This window comes from Saccopteryx leptura, chromosome 1 (assembly GCF_036850995.1).
Source record: "Saccopteryx leptura isolate mSacLep1 chromosome 1, mSacLep1_pri_phased_curated, whole genome shotgun sequence".
Taxonomy (NCBI): domain Eukaryota; kingdom Metazoa; phylum Chordata; class Mammalia; order Chiroptera; family Emballonuridae; genus Saccopteryx; species Saccopteryx leptura.
In genome coordinates, this window is record NC_089503.1 from 167267858 (window position 1) to 167286441 (window position 18584).

Below are 18584 nucleotides of genomic sequence, written 5' to 3' on the forward strand. Positions count from 1 at the left end.
ACGCGTGTGCTGTCAACCAGCCAGTGGGCAAGTGAAGTCCAGGACTCGTCCTCGTTTGTCATGGATTGGACAGGGAGGCCCAACCACTGCAGGATAAGCTACAAGCAGAGGCTCCAGCCACGTGGAGTGTCCAGGAACTCCCAGGTTTCTGTGGCCCCTGGAGTCAGACCGATGAGCTTCATCTCTTGCCTGGTCCCCTTGGTGGCAGCATCACCTTGAGCATGTGACCTAATCTTGCTGAGCCTGAGCCCTTGCTAACCCATCTGGGTAACGTTGAATGTACAAGTGTGGATCTTAGAGGGTGGTAGTAGGGGTGGGGTGGGGAATTAAATGAAAAAGTGTGGTGAGAACAGCAGAGCATCTGCACGTGGGAGCGACACATACCTGCCACCCGGGGACAATGCCCCCGTGCCTCCCACACGGTGACCAGAGTTGTGTGATGCTGTGGGTTACATTAGAGACACACACACAGAGAGAGAGAGAGAGAGAGAGAGAGAGAGAGAGAGAGAGAGAGAGAGAGAGAGAGAGAGAGAGAGAGAAATCAACTTTAAATGCATATATACTCATAAGTATTAGAATTGATTTTGGCTCCACCAAGCCTGGTGGAGGTAGGTTTTGATGAGGATGAGGAAGTATTACTAAGCACAGTGGTTACTTTGCTTAAGGAACTAGGCTTCAAAGTATAAGTATATCCAGCCTAGCTGCTGCCCCTTGCTGCTCACTCTCTGCATGCAGCCGTCTCTGAGCCACAAGCTTTACTCACAGTACTTTTCTTAGACCCATTTTCTAATTGCCTTCCAATGTGGGGATGAATGCAGTTTAAATATCCACAGTCTGGGCCAGTTCCAAGTCTAATTTTAGTAAAATTTCCAAGCATCCATCTCTACAGTTCTCTGAAATGTCTTTTAATATTTTATTTTGGGTCACATTCCTGAGTTCATTCTTAGAGACCACCTGTCAGTCATACCTCTCTTGGGGCTTTCTTTCCTCCTTGAGTTCTAGGTAAAAATGTGCCCCAAACTTTACTTCCATAGCAAGTGAAATCCAAGTGTATCACTCTGCCTCTGAATTTTAGGGAAAAAGGGAAGTTGGGGATCTTAAATTTCAGGGTTTCTGCTGCTTCCCATCTCTTTTCCTTATTTCATATCTAGGCTTTGTTTTTCCTTTAGCACCTCAATGCAGACAAGCTCAGACTCCTCCTCCTATTGTTAGCAACCAGGAACCCATTTTTTTCCCCCCATCTACACAAAGCATTTATTGGTAAATAGGTAATGTCACTGAGGAGGAGAAACAAGAACTGTGTGTATATGTGTCTGGGGCATTGGAAACAAATGAGAGTTTATGTCAGAACAAGTCACACCTCAAACGAAACAACAGATGATCCTCAATAGGCTGTCCTGACCGACCACCTTCTCCTCGCTGCACGCTGGTCTCCGGGCCTTCTCGCTCCTTCCTGGTCCTCTCTTCCCCCTGGCCCTCTCGTCTGTGTCAGGAGCCACCATGTCCTCTGGAGAGCTGTCATAGCAACGGTCTCCCCTTCCCTTCACAGAGCATCTTCCCTCTCCCGTGTTCCTTCTGACAACTGTGCCTTTAGGATCTAATTGACTCTCAAGAAAATAGTGCGTTCTTATCAGATATACAATAATCATCAAAAAAAGGACAATGAGATGTGAAACATAAAAGCTGCCTAATGAGAAGGGCTCGCACTTTTTGTGATTAAAATAATGCAAACGTACGTAAAGTTTTTACCTAGAAAAATGTATGATGTCCAGGTTGAAAAAAATTTTTAAAAAGGCATTCTTTCCTGTTCTCTGGATCGAAGGAGAAATTTTGCATACCCAAGGAGAAAATTCTTTCCCTTTCTCTTCTCTTTCAGCTGCCCAGAGGGACTGTTTCGTGTCTCTCTTCTTAACCCCTACCTTCCCTATACAAATAGAATAGTGAGCACTGTTGTTGAAGCATATTGATACATTCATTTAGCAAACGTGTTCATTTACAGAAGTAATAGCAGAAATGGAGACTTGTTGCCTTCAAAGACATTCCAGTCCAACGATCACCGTTCAAATAAATGACACCATTAGGTGCTGTCAGTGCCAATGAGCCTGTGTTTTGGGCAGAAAGGGGCCACAAAAGACGATCCGGACAGTTTTACGCTGAGCCTGTGTGGGCGTGGGTGACAAAGTCCATGTTCAGGGGAGAGACAGTTTGTCACCTTATTTGGTCTCCTGCAACACATTCAGAGGGCCAGCAGCAATTTTCTCAGTGGTTTCTAGCAGAATTTGGTGCCTTTTCTGCTCTGAGGACAACAGCTCGCCCAGTATGCACTACAGAGTATGAGACAATGCGGGGGGGAGTACACAGCAGGCGGGTCAGCGCACCGCCTGTGCCTAGATGTTATGTGAAGTCAGGATAAAGTTGGTTACTTGGAGCTGGTGTGCAGAAGGGTAGTTGGCTGGACATACAGTCAAAACTCTTTCAGTCATGGTTCGACAAAACACATTGTATTATTGGCACTTTCTGTTCCTCCTTTGAGAAGCAGTGTCAGACGGAGATTTGCTACTTATGTATAATTCTGTACATGGTAAACTGCCCTGTTCTAATGCATTGAGTGGAAACAGAGAGCAGAGGCAACGTTGTGTTACTGAAGTATTCCTGGGGCACAGTGTCGCGGGTATGTTACTGAAATATTACCGAGTCACGGTTATTCCAAGTATGCACTCGCTTTCCTGAGAGAGATGGCACGGGGCCAGCTTCTTGAAACTCTCGGATCTGAGGTCAACTCCAATGCTCTGTCTACTCATAGATTTTTACCTCTGTGACTTTATTGTTAGGATCTCCACGGATAAGCCACTCAACCTCTCTGTGCTGGGGCTCTGTCATCTACAAGTAGGAAGGGTGAGGTAGACAGTCCTGGATCTGGCATTCTGTGGTTCCCGACAGCAGGACCTGACAGCGTGGGGGTGTGTGTCCCCTGCAGAGCAGATGAGAGAGCTCTCAGCTAGACAGAAAGCCTTTCCTGTCGGAGGTGTCCTCCAGGCACCAGCTGGTGCAGAAGAGACATTTAACAGGTCCTTGTTGACTGAGTGTTATTCTCTCTAGTGGTCAGGAGCCCTCAGACATTTTCACAGATTTTCTCTCAGGTGTCATTCTCTCAATGACACTCCTTTTATGATACAGCGAACAGCATGGGTTTCACTTTTGTGAGTCAAGTTGTCGCACGTGTTCCTGGAATGAATGTGAACTGCGGTAATTGGAATTTCTTTTTTTCTTCCTGTTATAATTATGTTATTTTAATTATGTTATTGAGGCTGGGATAGGAGTTGATTCTGATACCTTGAAAGAAAAGACAATGGTGCAGGCCAAGAAGATTCCCCTGTGGATGAGACCCCGGTGAACCTTCAGCACCACCGCGCTTCGGGATCCTGATGAGCCCAGTGCCCAGGGGGAGGAGCAGAGGCCAGGGGTCACAGGGGAGGACTCGGGGCCGTCAGAAATGGGGAGCATGCGACAGGAAGGGTTCTGACCGCAGGGGCAGTCACCAAATCTCCCACGGTATGGTCTCTGGGGTGCTTGTCCGAAGGGGCATGGGTGATGTGGGGTCCTCCAGTTTCCAATTGTCATCAAAAGGAAGATCCTTCCTGCTGCATGCGGCTCACACATCACAGAGGGGGAACCGGAGACCGGAGAAAGGAGCCATCTGCGAGGGGAAAGCGCTTAGGCTCGTGTTCTGGCTTATTTTATTATGCAGCGCCTGGTGCGAGGCTGCGTGCATGTCACGGAAGACGTGACTGATGTAGGGTATGAAGGGTGGACATGGAAACAGTCATTTTCAAGGAGCCCAAGAACTCAGGGGATGGATTGAGAAACCCTTAAATGAATACCTTCCTCATCTTTTCACATCAGGGTGCAACATTTTTTTTAAAATTTTTTATTTATTTATTTTTTTTGTATTTTTCTGAAGCTGGAAATGGGGAGAGACAGTCAGACAGACTCCCGCATGCGCCCGACCGGGATCCACCCGGCATGCCCACCAGGGGCGACGCTCTGCCCACCAGGGGGCGATGCTCTGCCCCTCCCGGGCGTCGCTCTGCCACGACCAGAGCCACTCTAGCGCCTGGGGCAGCGGCCAAGGAGCCATCCCCAGCGCCCGGGCCATCTTTGCTCCAATGGAGCCTTGGCTGCGGGAGGGGAAGAGAGAGACAGAGAGGAAGGAGGGGGGGGGGGTGGAGAAGCAAATGGGCGCTTCTCCTATGTGCCCTGGCCGGAAATCGAACCCGGGTCCCCCGCACGCCAGGCTGACGCTCTACCGCTGAGCCAACCCGCCAGGGCCAACATATTTTTTTTAAAATAAAATTTGTCCGTATCACTGGTCAATGCTTGATGACATTGTGAAGGTTGATGACATTGAGACTTCGGTCACCCCTAGGCCCAACCTAACCAGACCAGGGAATGAAATACTGCTGTTCACCTGGTGTGTAAGTACGGTAACTATGGGTATATTACTTTGTTAGCTAGAATAAGGCAATACCGAAGAGATGCCGAAGGCAATGTTAGGATATCTCCCTTCAGTAGCAGGGCGGATGGACACTCCTCATGCCTGAAGTCATCCGGGGACCCAAGCTAGAAGGGTGGTCCTGCCCTCCTCTGGGCCATTGTCATCATTTAAAGTTGGGTGGGTGACTGTCTAGTTGGCAGGAAGTGGAACAGAGTACGGAGGAAGCCCACCGACTGCCTGGTGGCATGGACATCACTGGGACACGTCACTTCCACTCACAGTTCGCTATACAGAACTGAGCACGACCACACCTGGCTTCCCAGGAAAAGGGGAGGAAAGAGTCTGGTGACCGTCTAACATTCTCCACCAACAAGATCATTTTCCCTTTCCATTTTAATAAGCTGAAACCTACAGCTTTCCAATACTTTTGTACCTGTTGATTTTTAAAATTTATTTATTTTATTTTTTACCATACAAGGTTTGATTATCTTACTTAAACAACTAGAATTTCTCATAAGTGTTTTCAAAGTGAAATAGATTGATAAGCCATTGTTCTGGAAGACGTGGTACTAGGTGTTTAGGAGATTCTTCTCACAGGAGATAGAAACTCAGAAAAAAATAAATAGTACCTTAAGTTAGGGATAGAAACGACACACAAAAAATCAGTCCTTGTAGAGCTGACTGGCCCTGGGGAGCAGGGAGAGAGAAAGATAGGCATTCAGAAGATGAAATGCAATTTTGGCCACCCAGGAGGGTTATTGGAAAGACGGGTATGAGCTGGGTGTTGAAGGACTGATGCTTTTGGGATGACGAGCAGACTGGAGGTCTTCTGTATTAGGGGAAAAGGGTCACCCCCAAATCCCGCAGGTCAGAGTCCCCTTGAGTGTCCTCAGCCTGACGCCAGAATAAGCAATCTTCCTGCTGTTCCTTTCCTTTGCTTTTATTTCTCCCCCTTTTCTTAGGAAGTCAAGTCAGCCTTCTCCATTTAGTGATTCACCGGCCACCAGAGGGGTCTTTGTCAAAGTGTAACCTCACAGTCTGGTCTTTTGGAAATGGAACTCTGGTTCTTTATTCTGACAGTTGGTTACTACTACCAGGCACACATCGCTCCCTCCCTCCGTCCGTGAAACAGCAATTTCGTAATAGTGGAAATGTCTATGGAGTGAGTCAGCAAATTACACAGCTGTTATTCTAGTTGAGGAGGCTTGAGATATTTCTTTAACAGATAATAATATATCCAGTGTAACCCAGAGACACTATTTAAAAATATTTAAAAAAAAAGTTGCCGGATACCAAGCAAGATCAAGCAGATTCTCACAATGGGGAAATGATAGGGGATGGATGTCCCTTAGAGGCTTTTGATGATGTCAGAAAATAATGTATCATCTCTCTGGATGATCCCATCATCTAAGGTAACCATTTCTCATCACCATGCTGTGGAAAAGAGAGGTAGGCTGTGAACTGAGGAGTGATTCTGCCATGAGTTGGGTCAGTTGCTTTCCCTGGCTGAACCTTGGTTTACCATCCTCACAATAGGAAGAGTTGCAGCCCTGTCTCATGGCCCGATGTGGGGCCCATGATAGGATCTGTGTGAGAGCCGAGACTCCTGTGAGTGGTCCTCACCTCCCCTCCTTGCATGGGCTACGCGCACGCCGAGCTGTCCATCAAACTGTAATCAGATCAACGTCAGAATATGTGCGTGGTTAATCGCCTCACCCAGGACCCTATGTGCTGAAGGGCCTTAGTAAATATTTGTGGTCAACAATGAATGCATGCCTTATTTCATGGTAATCTATTCTGTTCTAGTTTACGCTAATTTTCTAACCTGATACAATTCCATTTTTGGAAGTAGATGGATTATGAATCTTAAGCAGATACAGGGTGTTGTTGTGCCCAGGTCTCGGATGGTGTTGGTAGGGGTTTTGGAGGTGGAATAACCCTTCATGGCTGATGCACTTAAAGGATGGAAGGAGGCTGGAGTTGTGGATCCTGTACCGGCCGTTTACTCACTGACTGCAGGCTCCTCCCGAAGAGCTATATAAACGAGGTGAGGCAGTCTCGGGGGCCAAGGGCAATTCCAAGGGCCTCCCAGGCCAAGGGTACTTCCTGAAGAGGAACTCAGTGGCTGCGGGGACAGAGAGGGCCTTAGTTTGGAAGGAGATTGCGTCCTGCGGTACTCACTACCATCTATCCCCTCCATCACCTAGAAAAAATGGCTTTCTATAGCGTGTTCACCCACATCTGCAGATAGCCACCCTAGGGTTCTAGAAGGACTCTCTCCAAGGAAGAACTTATCAGAGCAGAGCAGGGAGACAAAACTGTCGAGTTGCCTGTAGGTGCATCCACACGCACCTTTCCTGGGCCTTCTTATTCCCCATTTTCTAATTATTCTGCTTGTCGGCTCCAAGCCATTCTCCACTGTCCATGAGTCAATACCTTCTCCAACCTCAGGTCACTTTTCTTTCCCTGAGAGGTAGATGATTGGTTGCCTTGTCCCAAACCCCGCCCACTGGGAGGGCCTCCCCTCCTGCTGTCTTTCAAGTCCGCCCTTGGTAGGGCTGTATTGTCATGATCAGTATGTAACCTGCCCTCACAAACTTGGTGCCATTCCTCCTCTATCAGTTGTCATAAAGGAGCCCTAGGCTGCCATCGGGCTCACACTTGACCCTGCATTGGCCATTTCCGTCTCTTAGTGAATTGCTGCTGGGCCCATCTGATAGAACCTGCCTCATATAGAGCAGACATGCCACCTCTGTTGGGCCCTGTCACATGCCGGGATCTCTGGGATGGTCTGACTCTTCACATTCGTCCTGCTCGAAACAAGACACCTGTGAATTTGTTCTAACATTGGCCACTTCCTGCAGCTAGGTGGCGTGTTGGTCTATTTCTGGGTTAGATCAGTAGAGACCCATCTGACTCTGTCCCTATGTTCTGTTCTCTGACCCAGATGTATGAGTCATATCTCGGCCTCTCCTTTAATCTTTTCATTTCCCAAATAATCACAACTTGGATAGGAGAGAAAGATATGATTCCCCTTCAAGAGCCCCAAGCAAGCTGTCACACTCATGTAGAGCATCAGGCTGCTGTAGACGCTCGCTCACGGTGGTGGTGACACCGGCTGAAGCACGTCCTCTGCTTTCTGAGTTGAGAGTGGTCTGACTGCAGTTCAGTGCGCTGTGTCCCGTCCGCGCTCCGAGTCTCCGTGGGAGAGCTCCTCACTGTCTCGGCCAATAACAGTCCCCGTGTGTTCCCGGAGAGTTACGGAACGTTCCGGCAGATTGTGCCTGCAGCGTCTAGCGCTCTTTGCCTTTGCTCTCTCCTCTCACTCTGATTTTAGACTTGAGTCCAAGGGCTGTAAGACTGTCAGACACCTGCTGCCCACGAAGTAGCCTGTCTCCTCCAGCTCGGTCCCACTCTTGTGAGGCTGGCTGGAGCATCGCAGAACTCTCTCCTTGTAGGGTGGATCATTTCATGAGTAGCCCTACTCCCCCACCCCCACCCCCCAGCTCCCCCGTGGGCTCAGACCCCTAGTTTTCTCGGTATGCCCCGAATTCACATTTCCTGTCTGAATCCCACCTTCACCCCAGACCTCCTTTCGGGAGCCCCACACTACATTGGCTGGGCATCCCAGCATTTACTCGGGGACTTGGGCCCATACTGTCTGCAGCCCCTCAACTGAGTCAAAGCAAGTGAGTGGAAAATTGTACGCGTTGCACGGCCGACTCGCTTTGGCTTCGTGTCGTTATCAGTTGCAGAATTTCCATCGCTTATTCTTTTCCTGCCTCTGAGCCCCCCCTCCCCTTCGGTGTTGTTGTTGGCAACCCTGCTCCCAGCTGCATCTGAAACAAGCTTTTCACATATTGTTCTCGTTCCCAGCTCACGTCCTGTATTCCAGACTGCGCTATCTGGAAGAGCACCACGAAGTCAGAGAGATAACCTCGACCCAGTTTGAGGCTTGAATAACACTGGGTTGAGACAGAGAAGTAAGTGGCCCTGGTTTTTTCCGGGTGGTCCCATCGATGTCCTTAGAGATGAAGGAAGCCATTGTTTCTTGTTTAAAGGAAACTTAAAAACGCACACAGCCATGGCTGTGCACCCGTGAGGATGAAACTCCCTTGTTGCTGGAGCAAAGAACGCCCGGATCTCAGCCTCTTGTATTTCCCACGTGGCAGTCTGGGCTGCAGGGCACTCCTGCTTAGAGCAACAGTTCCTCCATGCGGCTTGGCAAGGTCAGGGTTATCGGTTTCTGTGGAGAAGAGAGGCAGTGGTGGGGTCTGTTGTCTGCCCTGGAGCGGTGCCTGTCCCCTGCTCACTGAACAGAACTCAGTTTTGTGGCGCTAGTAATTCAAGGGAAAAGATCAAATTTCATTTCAAGGGGAAAGACCAAACTCAAGTAGAGGATCTACTGAGAAGTAAATCCCCAGTACATACAGAGCACATGGAAATATTTGTAGAAAATCCTACATCGGCCACTCGCTTTAAGAGGGGCTGGGACAGGTTGTCTTCCTGCCGTCCAGGGGTACCCTATCCCAGACAGACTGAGTCATCACTTCCATGGAGGCGTGTTTTCCCCATTGCCTTGTTGGTCCCCTGGTCAGAGTCCTAGATTTCTGATTTGTCTCCTGTCTTTGAGAGGGGCACAGAACCATCCCCAGGAGAGTCTGTAAGTTCACCACGGACTTACTTGGAGAAAAGTTTCATTTAGGTCAGTAATGGAGTGAGATACACAATTTTGCCAGGAGGATGAGACAGTTTTAGCTTTTAAGATGCTGGTCTTACCACACAGGATGGAACTGTCCGGTGGGGGATGGGTGCTTTTTGTTTTACAGATACAGTTTCATGCTGGTCATGAGGAACTTCTCCATCTGGGTCTAATAGCAACTATTCATATAGGGATAGTTTACATCCCTGTGTACTCTGTTTCTTTCTTCACATATTCAGAATTTCTTATTTTCAACAGTGCATCATCCAGGATTCCAATTAATATAATGTAGCCTGTTTTCACACAGAAAGAGAGAAACTTCAGTTTTTTTTCCACATGAGTTAAATGGGTTAATGTGCACCTTTTTTTTTTTTTTTTTTGATGACAGAGACAGAGAGAGGCAGAGAGAGGGACAGAAAGAAACAGCCAGGAAGGGAGAGAGGTGAGAAGCATCAATTCTTCATTGCGGTACCTTAGTTGTTCATTGATTGCTTTCTTATATGTGCCTTGACCGGGGGGCTACAGCAGAGTGAGTGACCTCTTGCTCAAACCAGCAACCCTGGGCTCAACCTGTTGAGCCTTGCTCAAACCAGGTGAGCCCACGGTCAAGCCAGTGACCTCGGGATTTTGAACCTGAGTCTTCTGTCCCAGTTCGATACTCTATCCACTGTGCCACTGCCTGGTCAGGCACATAATGTACATTTTTTATTAAATGTAATGGGGTATATCACTGCCCTCATTTCTACCGTCTTAGAGACCTCGTTTTCTATGTTACACCTATGAGAAATAATGTAAAATAAGTCTGAGAGGAGTACATTTGTTTTCATTTTTTTAAACAAATGAGTTTTAAAGCATACATATTGTCAATGGCCACTGCACTGGTATGAAAGCAGAACCAAACCTGAGAACTGAGAAACTCAGATTGAGCAATTGGATCAGATTCCTTTAAATAGCAGATGTGACCAGAGATAATCATATAGCTTAAAAAACAGTCACACTGTAGCAAACTGTGCCGATGGAAAGAAAACTATCGTTTCAAGTATTATTGTATATAATATCTTGAATCTCTGCAGCTATGTTGACATTTCTTTTTATGTGAAGAGGTGTCTTAAATGTTTGTTTGGACCATCTGTCTGAACGTTGGATGATTCTTTGTCGCGGAGTCTTATCAAGACAAAGACCAGAATGTTCATTTTATGACCAGTGTGCATGTTGAACTCCTCACGCTGCACAGTCTGAAGAGCCTGGACTATTTAATGTGACAGTGGTACCAGAAATAGGAGCAGAGTGTCTCGTGTTTACATGGACTCAGTTCGCCTCCACTGGACATTGAAAAGGACTACTTTTCGTTAGTGGTGAAAGGTGTTAGAATGCCTTTATGGAAGAGTTGTTCTTCCTGCATTTGGAATACTTGGGCTTTGAAAACTAAGAAGGAGGTAGGAAGAAGAATTTGAGATGGAGATCAACCAAAATTTGGGAGATAGTAAAGAGCAGGGCTTGTTCAAGAAAAGGAAAACAAGCCAGTGGGACGTCAGGCGGAAAGGATACCCAGAGGGGAGTAACGGGAGTCATACCCTGGACCAGGCGGTGGTACAGTGGATGGAGCGTCAGACTGGGATGCGGGGGGAGTCATACATTCCTTGAAGGTCCCACTGGGAGTGCTTTGAGTTCCAGAAGAAGAAATATGTACATCCTGGGAAACAACATGCCCAAATCTATCTTTGAAAGAGTGATGCTTGTGGCTATTGAGAGGATGGGTTGAAGAGAAGAGGCTGGAAAGAAGGAAAATAAGTAACACAGTGACAGCTCTACTAGGACCATAATGGTGAACCTATGACACGTGTGTCAGCACTGACATGTGTAGCCATTTTCGATGACACGCGGCTGCATGTGGCTGCATACCAGAGAAGTATGGGGCCGCATGCCGAGAAGGACGTTTCATCCTCTGCTCCTGCACGGCCAGGTGCAGTAGCCGAGGATAAAACATTTGCTGCAGTGTAGACACTCTGTGCCGGAGGTCTGTAGGCCAAAACAACAGAACTCCAGCACAGAGCGTCTAGTTCTGGGACTTCCGGTTAGGCTGCTAGGGGATCTTTGACCTCACTTCGGGCTGGCGAAGCAGAACAGGGAGCAGTGGATTGCCGGGGGGGACACATCTCTGGGGGCCCTGTGATCGCCATTACCAGCAACCACATAACCACAGCAACCATCATCCAATCTACTGTTCCGGGGTGTCATGGATTTCTAATTGACCATCATTACTGAGATAAGTGAGGGGAAGGCTGGGAGAGGCGAGGGCCTGCACTATGGGTGCCATTTCCTGCCATTAGAAATAGCGGCAGCCATCTTAATTTACATAAGATGCAACTTGCAGAATTTCAAGACAGCATCTGGGCCCAGGTATTTGTTGACTTGAGGTCAAAGCTTGAGAATCTGGAAAGGTGCTGCTTGGAGAATCAAGAGGAGTGCCACTACGAACAGGAAATTTGGAGTGCCTGGAACCAATTACCAGACACTTTTAGTACCCTGAAAAATATAGCAATGGCTTTACTCACAATTTTTCCCTCTATGTACTTTTGTGAGACCTTATTCTCAACGTTAAATAATATCAAAACCAACAAAAGAAACAGATTGACAAATGAAGTTAGTAGTGTTTGCTTGGGCTTGAAGTGTACAAAATACCAACCTTCAGTTAAAGGTTTAGCCAATGAAATTCAGCAACAAAAAGTCACTAATAGGCAGGTTAGTTAAAGAATTTCCCCTCTCTTTCACTTATCTTAGTTCACGGCACCCCACACAAGTTAAATAATATCAAGACCAACAAAAGAAACCGATTGACAGATGAACAAAGAAGTCACTAAGCAGGTAAGTTAATTAGTTTTTGGTTTATTAAACACAGTTATATATTACAATTATACATTTTTGTTATTTAAACTATAAATATTGTGAAATTATGGTTTTTTTTCTGAAGTGAAACACCACCTGAGTTATGCTGGGTTTTTTGGCAAATTTTGACACACCAAGCTCAAAAGATTGCCCATCACTGTACTAGGAGAAGGGTAACAGAAAAAATTTTAAAAATGATATGCCAGTGGCCAACATTGATTGCAGAAGGGGGATATGGTGAAGGAATGAGCTGGGAAGAAAAATACCCAGTGATGATGATAATGAAGTTGAAGAGACTGGAGTCCCTACCTAAGCTTCTGTTGTAATATTGACCTGCTAAATCATGGAATACAGCTTTAAGGTAGAGCTTCAAGTGCAATTCTGCCCCATGGAAACTCAAGAATAATTCTTTTTAAATCCTATCTTCATGTTGCCCCATACCTTTGCGGTGTGCCCAGTGACTGGACAAGCCAGCACTGAGGACACTCATAGGATTTCAATCTGGTGTGTGGATGGCTGATTATCCAATCACAGCTCTCCAGGCTATGCTGGTTTATGTGTCATCTCGACTATTTTTCTGCTTTGTGTAGGTGATCCCTACAGTGTGGTCTTATTTTTCTTCATAGGCGACACTTAGAACTGCTGCAACTCTAAGTGACTTAGGAAATGCCTTCTGGTCAGTGGGGGGCAGTGTCGTGTCACAGAAGGAGCATGGATTGTGCAGTCATGGAGCTACGTGCTGTCAGTCCCTGGTTTACCATATCACCTTCAGGATCACCGGGGGGTTTCCTTTTAAAACCTAGATGGTTATACCCGATCCCTTGGAAATTATGACTCAGTCAGTCTGGGGTAGGGCCCTGAAGGGGTGGTTTTGTGAACAGTCTAGGTGATTTTGAAGGTTAGTTAAATTTGGGAAGCCATGATTTAATCTTCCTGACTCTCAGCTCTCATAGGATTGCTATGAGACTTAAATGAAAAAAATAATCAGGTTTCATAAACTTCTAACCACCATAAAACACCAGTTGTTACTTAGGCTACTTCTTGAAATAACTTTTTTGTTCCTTTTTGAAAGATTTCAATTTCTTATCAGTTTGAAGCTTAACTGTAGTAGAACACATTTATTTGTTTGCTTTTATGCATTCCGATAGCAAAGCAAAACTAATAAAGTCTATCTAATATGTGCATGTAATATACAAAATAAAGGATTAATTAGATAATAGTTTTATTTTTTAATAATTAATGTTTAATTGCAACTTAAAAATAACCATATACATATAAAAATATGTGAACAGTTTGTTCCCTTAATAGTTTAATATGCCCATATATTCTTATTTTTCCTGAGCACATACTAAGTAAACTTTTTTAGGTTATGCAAAATTAAACTGACCCAATGAAATGTATCAGATTATTAATTGGTGTTGTACATATTTTCTTTCTTTCTTTCTTTTTTTTTGTATTTTTCAGAAGCTGGAAACGAGGAGGCAGTCCGACAGATTCCTGCATGCGCCCGACCGGGATCCACCTGGCATGCCCACCAGGGGGCGATGCTCTGCCCATCTGGGGCGTTGCTCTGCTGCAATCAGAGCTATTCTAGTGCCTGAGGCAGAGGCCACAGAGCCATCCTCAGCGCCTGGGCCAACTTTGCTCCAATGGAGCCTTGGCTGTGGAAGGGGAAGAGAGAGACAGAGAGGAAGGAGAGGGGGAGGGGTGGAGAAGCAGATGGGCACTTCTCCTGTGTGCCCTGGCCAGGAATCGAACCCAGGACTCCTGCATGCCAGGCCGACGCTCTGCCACTGAGCTAACCAGCCAGGGCCGGAGTTGTACATATTTTCAAGAACCATTGGGTTGTCTCATTTCAGACATCCACAAATTAATTGGATGGTAGTCTTAGAAGCTGAAGAAATGATAGAGAGTAGAAGACCCTTTGCTTGAATTTTTTGTTAAATCTGAGAGTTAAGTGTCAGTTTTAAAGAAATAATACCAAAGGAAATGAAGCAGAAACTGCTTCTATATATTTTAATATAAAACTTACATTTATATTTGACACTTGATAATTTAATTTACAAATATAGTCTGACTTCCCAGTTTTAAGAGCAATAGCTTAAGTTTAAATACATTATGTTTTTTTCTCTATCTCTTTCAAGCCCAACACAATCAAACAAACAAAACAACACAGAAAACACTTTGTGCCAATAACAGCAGCGGCAATTTCGAAACACATACTTTTCCAATAGTTGTCCAAGTTAAAGCAATTTCAGCAGCTCCGGACAGTCTCTAGATAGGAATAATGCAGCGTGGACATCAGTTGACCTGAAGCTTAGAGCATGTCTTAATCAGTTTTAAACCTTTATTCACAGTGTCTGGTTAAGTGGCGCGTTCACAGGGCCTTGTCAGTTCTGAGGGGCTTTCTAGGACGTGGGTCCACCTGTATTTTGCAACAGTGCCAAATCACCTCCTTCCTTCTTACTGTCTCTCGATTTTCACTGTGAACTTCTCCAACCCCTCGCCTGGATAAGGTCCATGTTAATCCATTGTGAGTCATTTTGTTCTTTCCCTGGGCCTTTCTAGTCATCCAAAAAGGCAAAGTTGCTCACCCAAGGAGCCATCTGGGAACATTCCTTCTGTACTTGATACTATCTGTCATTCCCTCCAGCCAGGAAATGGTCACTTTAGACTATTCGCCTGAAGGTCGTTCAGAAGGTTTAGGTATATATTTGACTTGAGGAACCTGGGATACGAGTCCTTTTCCATAAGTGTGTACACGATTTTTTGGGCTTCATCAAAACACGTGGAGGTTGGAGCTTTAATCTTCTTGGCTGTCAATTCTCGAGTGCGGAAGTCAATGTTGATCTAAAAGGGAAATCCACATTAGTTAATATACGCTTCTAATCTATTGTGTATTTTATGACATTACTGTGTTTTTCTTCCAAGCACCTCAAGATAGTGGCTTTAAGCCCTTCTTTAAAGCAGTTCAAATATCTCTTGAATGCCTGTTCTAAACTGGACCTTTCCTAGGGGTGGAGGAGTTAAACAGAAATATCGCAAGAAAGTCTTGGCTCCGAGTTGGCTCAGTGTATAGCTGAGCAATGCAAAAGAGGCAGCCATGAAAAATTTAAATATCCATGCAAGGTGACATGCTCATCATCAAAAACAGGGGTGTGGACATTCAAGATTTATAGGGGGAGAGGGCACTTTATGCAGCTGTTTTTGCTTGCATCAAAAATATTTAATGGGAAGGTGGGCACCAGTACTAACTGGCAGTATTTTGATTGCTGCATTGCATGTATGATGCTCACTTGTGTGTTAGCCTGATCCAGGATGAGCTAGCTGATTAAGAACTTCCCAGCATGCAATTCTGGCCAGGAACCCATTACTCTCTATCCCAGCCCCATTGTGTTAGCTAGTTGTACAAAATCATCTTCTTACAGACATAGAAAATTAGGCGATCATTGCATTGAGCTAACTGTCTGAATACACCTACGTCTCTAGCAGTGAAATCATGAGACTCAGAGGGGTCTCCATCTTGCTTTGTACGTGGGATGACATTTCTGTATCTAGGCTCCCTGACGTCATAAACTAATGATAACAAACTTAATACTCACTTGCTTTGCAGCGTCTGAATGCACAAAGGCTTTGAATATCCTCTCTGCTTTGCAATGCAAATTTTCAGACTCGGTTTTCTTATAGTCTTCACAAGCCAGCCAGAACTCAATATTCTCCTCACTGAACTCAGACTTCAGGAAACTTCCAAAAATGTCTTGCCCCTCTACAAAGAAAGAGGGGTTGAGATACTTAGTATTAATCAAGGTTATACATGAATAACTCAAAGAAGACATTTGCAAGAACATGCTACTGTGTTGTCTGTGTACACAGGGGAGAAACGGCTGTTTTGCTGAAATAGCAGAGTCCCACTTTGCATAGACAGAAAAGCCTTCATTTACAGTTCATCTGGGGCCCGGGTCACACAGTGGGGGGCTACAGAACTGGACTTTGCTTCCGTCTGCTCATTAGATGAAAACCCTGCACTCCAGGTCACAGGGCAATCTCTCTTCTTATAGAGAGCCTCTCAGGGGAGCAAACATTGACAGAGGACGTGTTAATCATTAACAAACTTAATTTCCCCCATCCAACACATATAAGTCGGAATATAGTGAGGCCTGTCTATTCCCTACCCATGTGTGATGTGTGATGTGTGGACTGTGTTTGCAAGCGTGACTGAGATTTTTCACATGAGCCAGTATCTATAGCGTTTATTTGTTGGTAAGCTGACGTCCTGTCCGGTAACAAGATGGGAGAAGCAGATCTGAACGGCGAAAGGGGACGGTCCCATCCCTACAGGGTTTGTGGGGAGACGAGGGTGAGCTTGCCCACTAGAGGGAGACAAAGTTCTCCTCCTCACCGTCTGCAAGGTGCATCTCCGGACAGCATTGCAGGCCCCCGCCGGGTGCGGGTAAGGAGACCTCATTTCATCCTTCCCTTCTTGCCTGCCACAGAAACGCCCCAGGAGACTTGGTGTTTCAGAACCGTTATCCCACCCGTGTTGTGACGTGTCGTGCTAGCAGAATGCAGTTATGTTCCAGGGGTCTCAGCTGCTCTCAGAGCCCTGGGCTTGGGTTGTTTGCATTCTTGGCAATTCTAAACATGCTTGCTACGTGCAGGTGGGCTGAATGACCAATCAGTGAATGTAGAAATGGTAAAGTATTTATATAATTAACCTAACGACTCCTACTCACACATATACACGACACACACACACACACACACAATTATATTCTTTAGGTAGCTTTCAGACAAGCAGTTTGCAGGTTGAGAGGTCTGGGTTGCCTTTTTAAAGACTTGAAACCTCAGAACCCCAGTAGACTTTTTAGTTTGGCTCCTGCAGCAATAGAGCCCTGCAGGAAAGCAGCCTAAGGTCTCCGCAGCTTTGCCGGTGGCTGAGCTGAGTGCTAAGGGGTACAACATGCAGACACTGTTGGTGATGACAGAAAAACTGGGCACAGCTTTCTCACGCTCCTCTCCCGAACCCCATATCTTCCTGAGGCCGTTCTGCCTCTATGCCTCCGGAGCTACACCCAGATGCATCCAGCAGTCAATCTATACTCACCTGGGTTGGCAAGAAGTTTTTCCAGAGACTGAGACCACTGCATGACATCATCAGCGGAGAGTCTGCGGGGGACAAGAGGCGAAATCAATCAGTAAGAGATACTTTTTTCCATAAGCATGAGTGGACTTGGAATGGTTGCTGCATTCAGGTAGCTTTGCCAACTAAGACCCGAGCCCTAGTAATTTTATTAAATCTGATCAAAAAGCAAAAGTTCCCTGAGAAATTGCTGCTGAAACAAAACTTCATCTAGGATGGCTCTAGGAAGCTATCTGCCAATAAAATGTAAAAAAAAAAAAAAAAAAATCTAAGGACCTATCCGCCAACAGTAGAGTAACTAGCAAATATATGCACACACGTTTGTATTTATTTACATGGGTACAAATGTGCTAATCTCTTTAGGCTTGTTACGTAAAATAATGAGGCCGTTATGCACAGTGCTGATCTCTTGCTAGAGCACAGAGAGAAGGCATAGACCACCTTTATCACAATAGTTCAGAGTGTGAGTGTACGTACATGTCCTTGGACTTGGAAGGCTTCAGCCCAGACTCCAGGTGTGGGATCATGGATCGCAGGTACGCCTTTACATCCATTCCACTACAAAAGACACAAAAGCGGATATTGATATTTCCTTGGGAGAATACCTTTCATTGATTAAAAAAAAAAGAGCCTGAAATAAACTCCTCCAAGGAAGAAGGCAGTGATAAACATAGTTGATACAACTTGTTGTTATAGTAAGAGTGAGCCCGTTTAAGTCCGGAAAAATTCCCATCCACTTCTAATGCCTGATCATGATTTTATTTTTTCATACAATGGATTCTACTTCAAATTCCCAACAGGTAACTGCTCTGATCTAGCCAAACTAAGTGCTAATGTTTACTCCCATTTCTTGTCAAAATTCACCAAAGAAGACACAGAAGAGACTTACAAGGTCTTTGGTCTCCTTTTCTGGGTCTTGTCCTGTAGGAATGAGTGGTCAGTTTCTTTCAGGTCCTTGGGTGCAGTGGAGAAGAACATGCCAGGCATCCTGTCTAACCGTGGAACGGAGATGCCTGCTCCTCTCATCGTGCTCGCCCGGCAAATACCCTGCCGGTCAGCGTCCCCGCCGCTTTATATAGTGAGAGCAAACAGGCTCGTGCTGTTCAGCGAGTCTGTTTATCAAGTGATGTTACCACAGACACTGGAAGTTCCCCCTTTCTCGCCGGCTTGTGACGTGTGTCTTGAAAAAAAAAAAAAGAAAAGCATACTGTGGTGCTTTGTGGTTGAAACTTAACCAAGTGAGACTAGGTCATTTGATTAGAAAGAAAGAAAATTAAACACACACAGGCACACACACACACACACGCATGCACACATACACACACAGCACATGTCTGAAGCATGAGTGTCATCAGTGTTTG

The 18584-nt window shown here is 45.8% G+C and overlaps 1 protein-coding gene across 1 annotated transcript; it reads right to left on the reverse strand.

Moving 5' to 3' along the window:
* Positions 1 to 13238: 13238 nt before the first annotated feature.
* Positions 13239 to 18325, reverse strand: RGS1 (regulator of G protein signaling 1). Its single transcript, XM_066360878.1, has 5 exons — positions 18113 to 18325; positions 17701 to 17781; positions 17188 to 17249; positions 15686 to 15849; positions 13239 to 14933 (listed from the first exon to the last, which is right to left on the reverse strand). Exons 1-5 carry the CDS (start codon positions 18247 to 18249, stop codon positions 14748 to 14750), a joined length of 630 nt encoding a protein of 209 aa, XP_066216975.1. The 5' UTR covers positions 18250 to 18325; the 3' UTR covers positions 13239 to 14747.
* Between the last annotated feature and the right edge of the window lie 259 nt (positions 18326 to 18584).

Coding starts and splice junctions, on each gene's coding strand:
- RGS1 (XM_066360878.1), bottom strand. CDS start 18,249: ATGAGAGGAGCAGGCATCTCCGTTCCACGGTTAGACAGGATGCCTGGC. Junction 17,782..18,112: donor AAAAGGAGACCAAAGACCTT/GTAAGTCTCTTC, acceptor TGTCTTTTGTAG/TGGAATGGATGTAAAGGCGT. Junction 15,850..17,187: donor AAAACTTCTTGCCAACCCAG/GTGAGTATAGAT, acceptor CTTTCTTTGTAG/AGGGGCAAGACATTTTTGGA.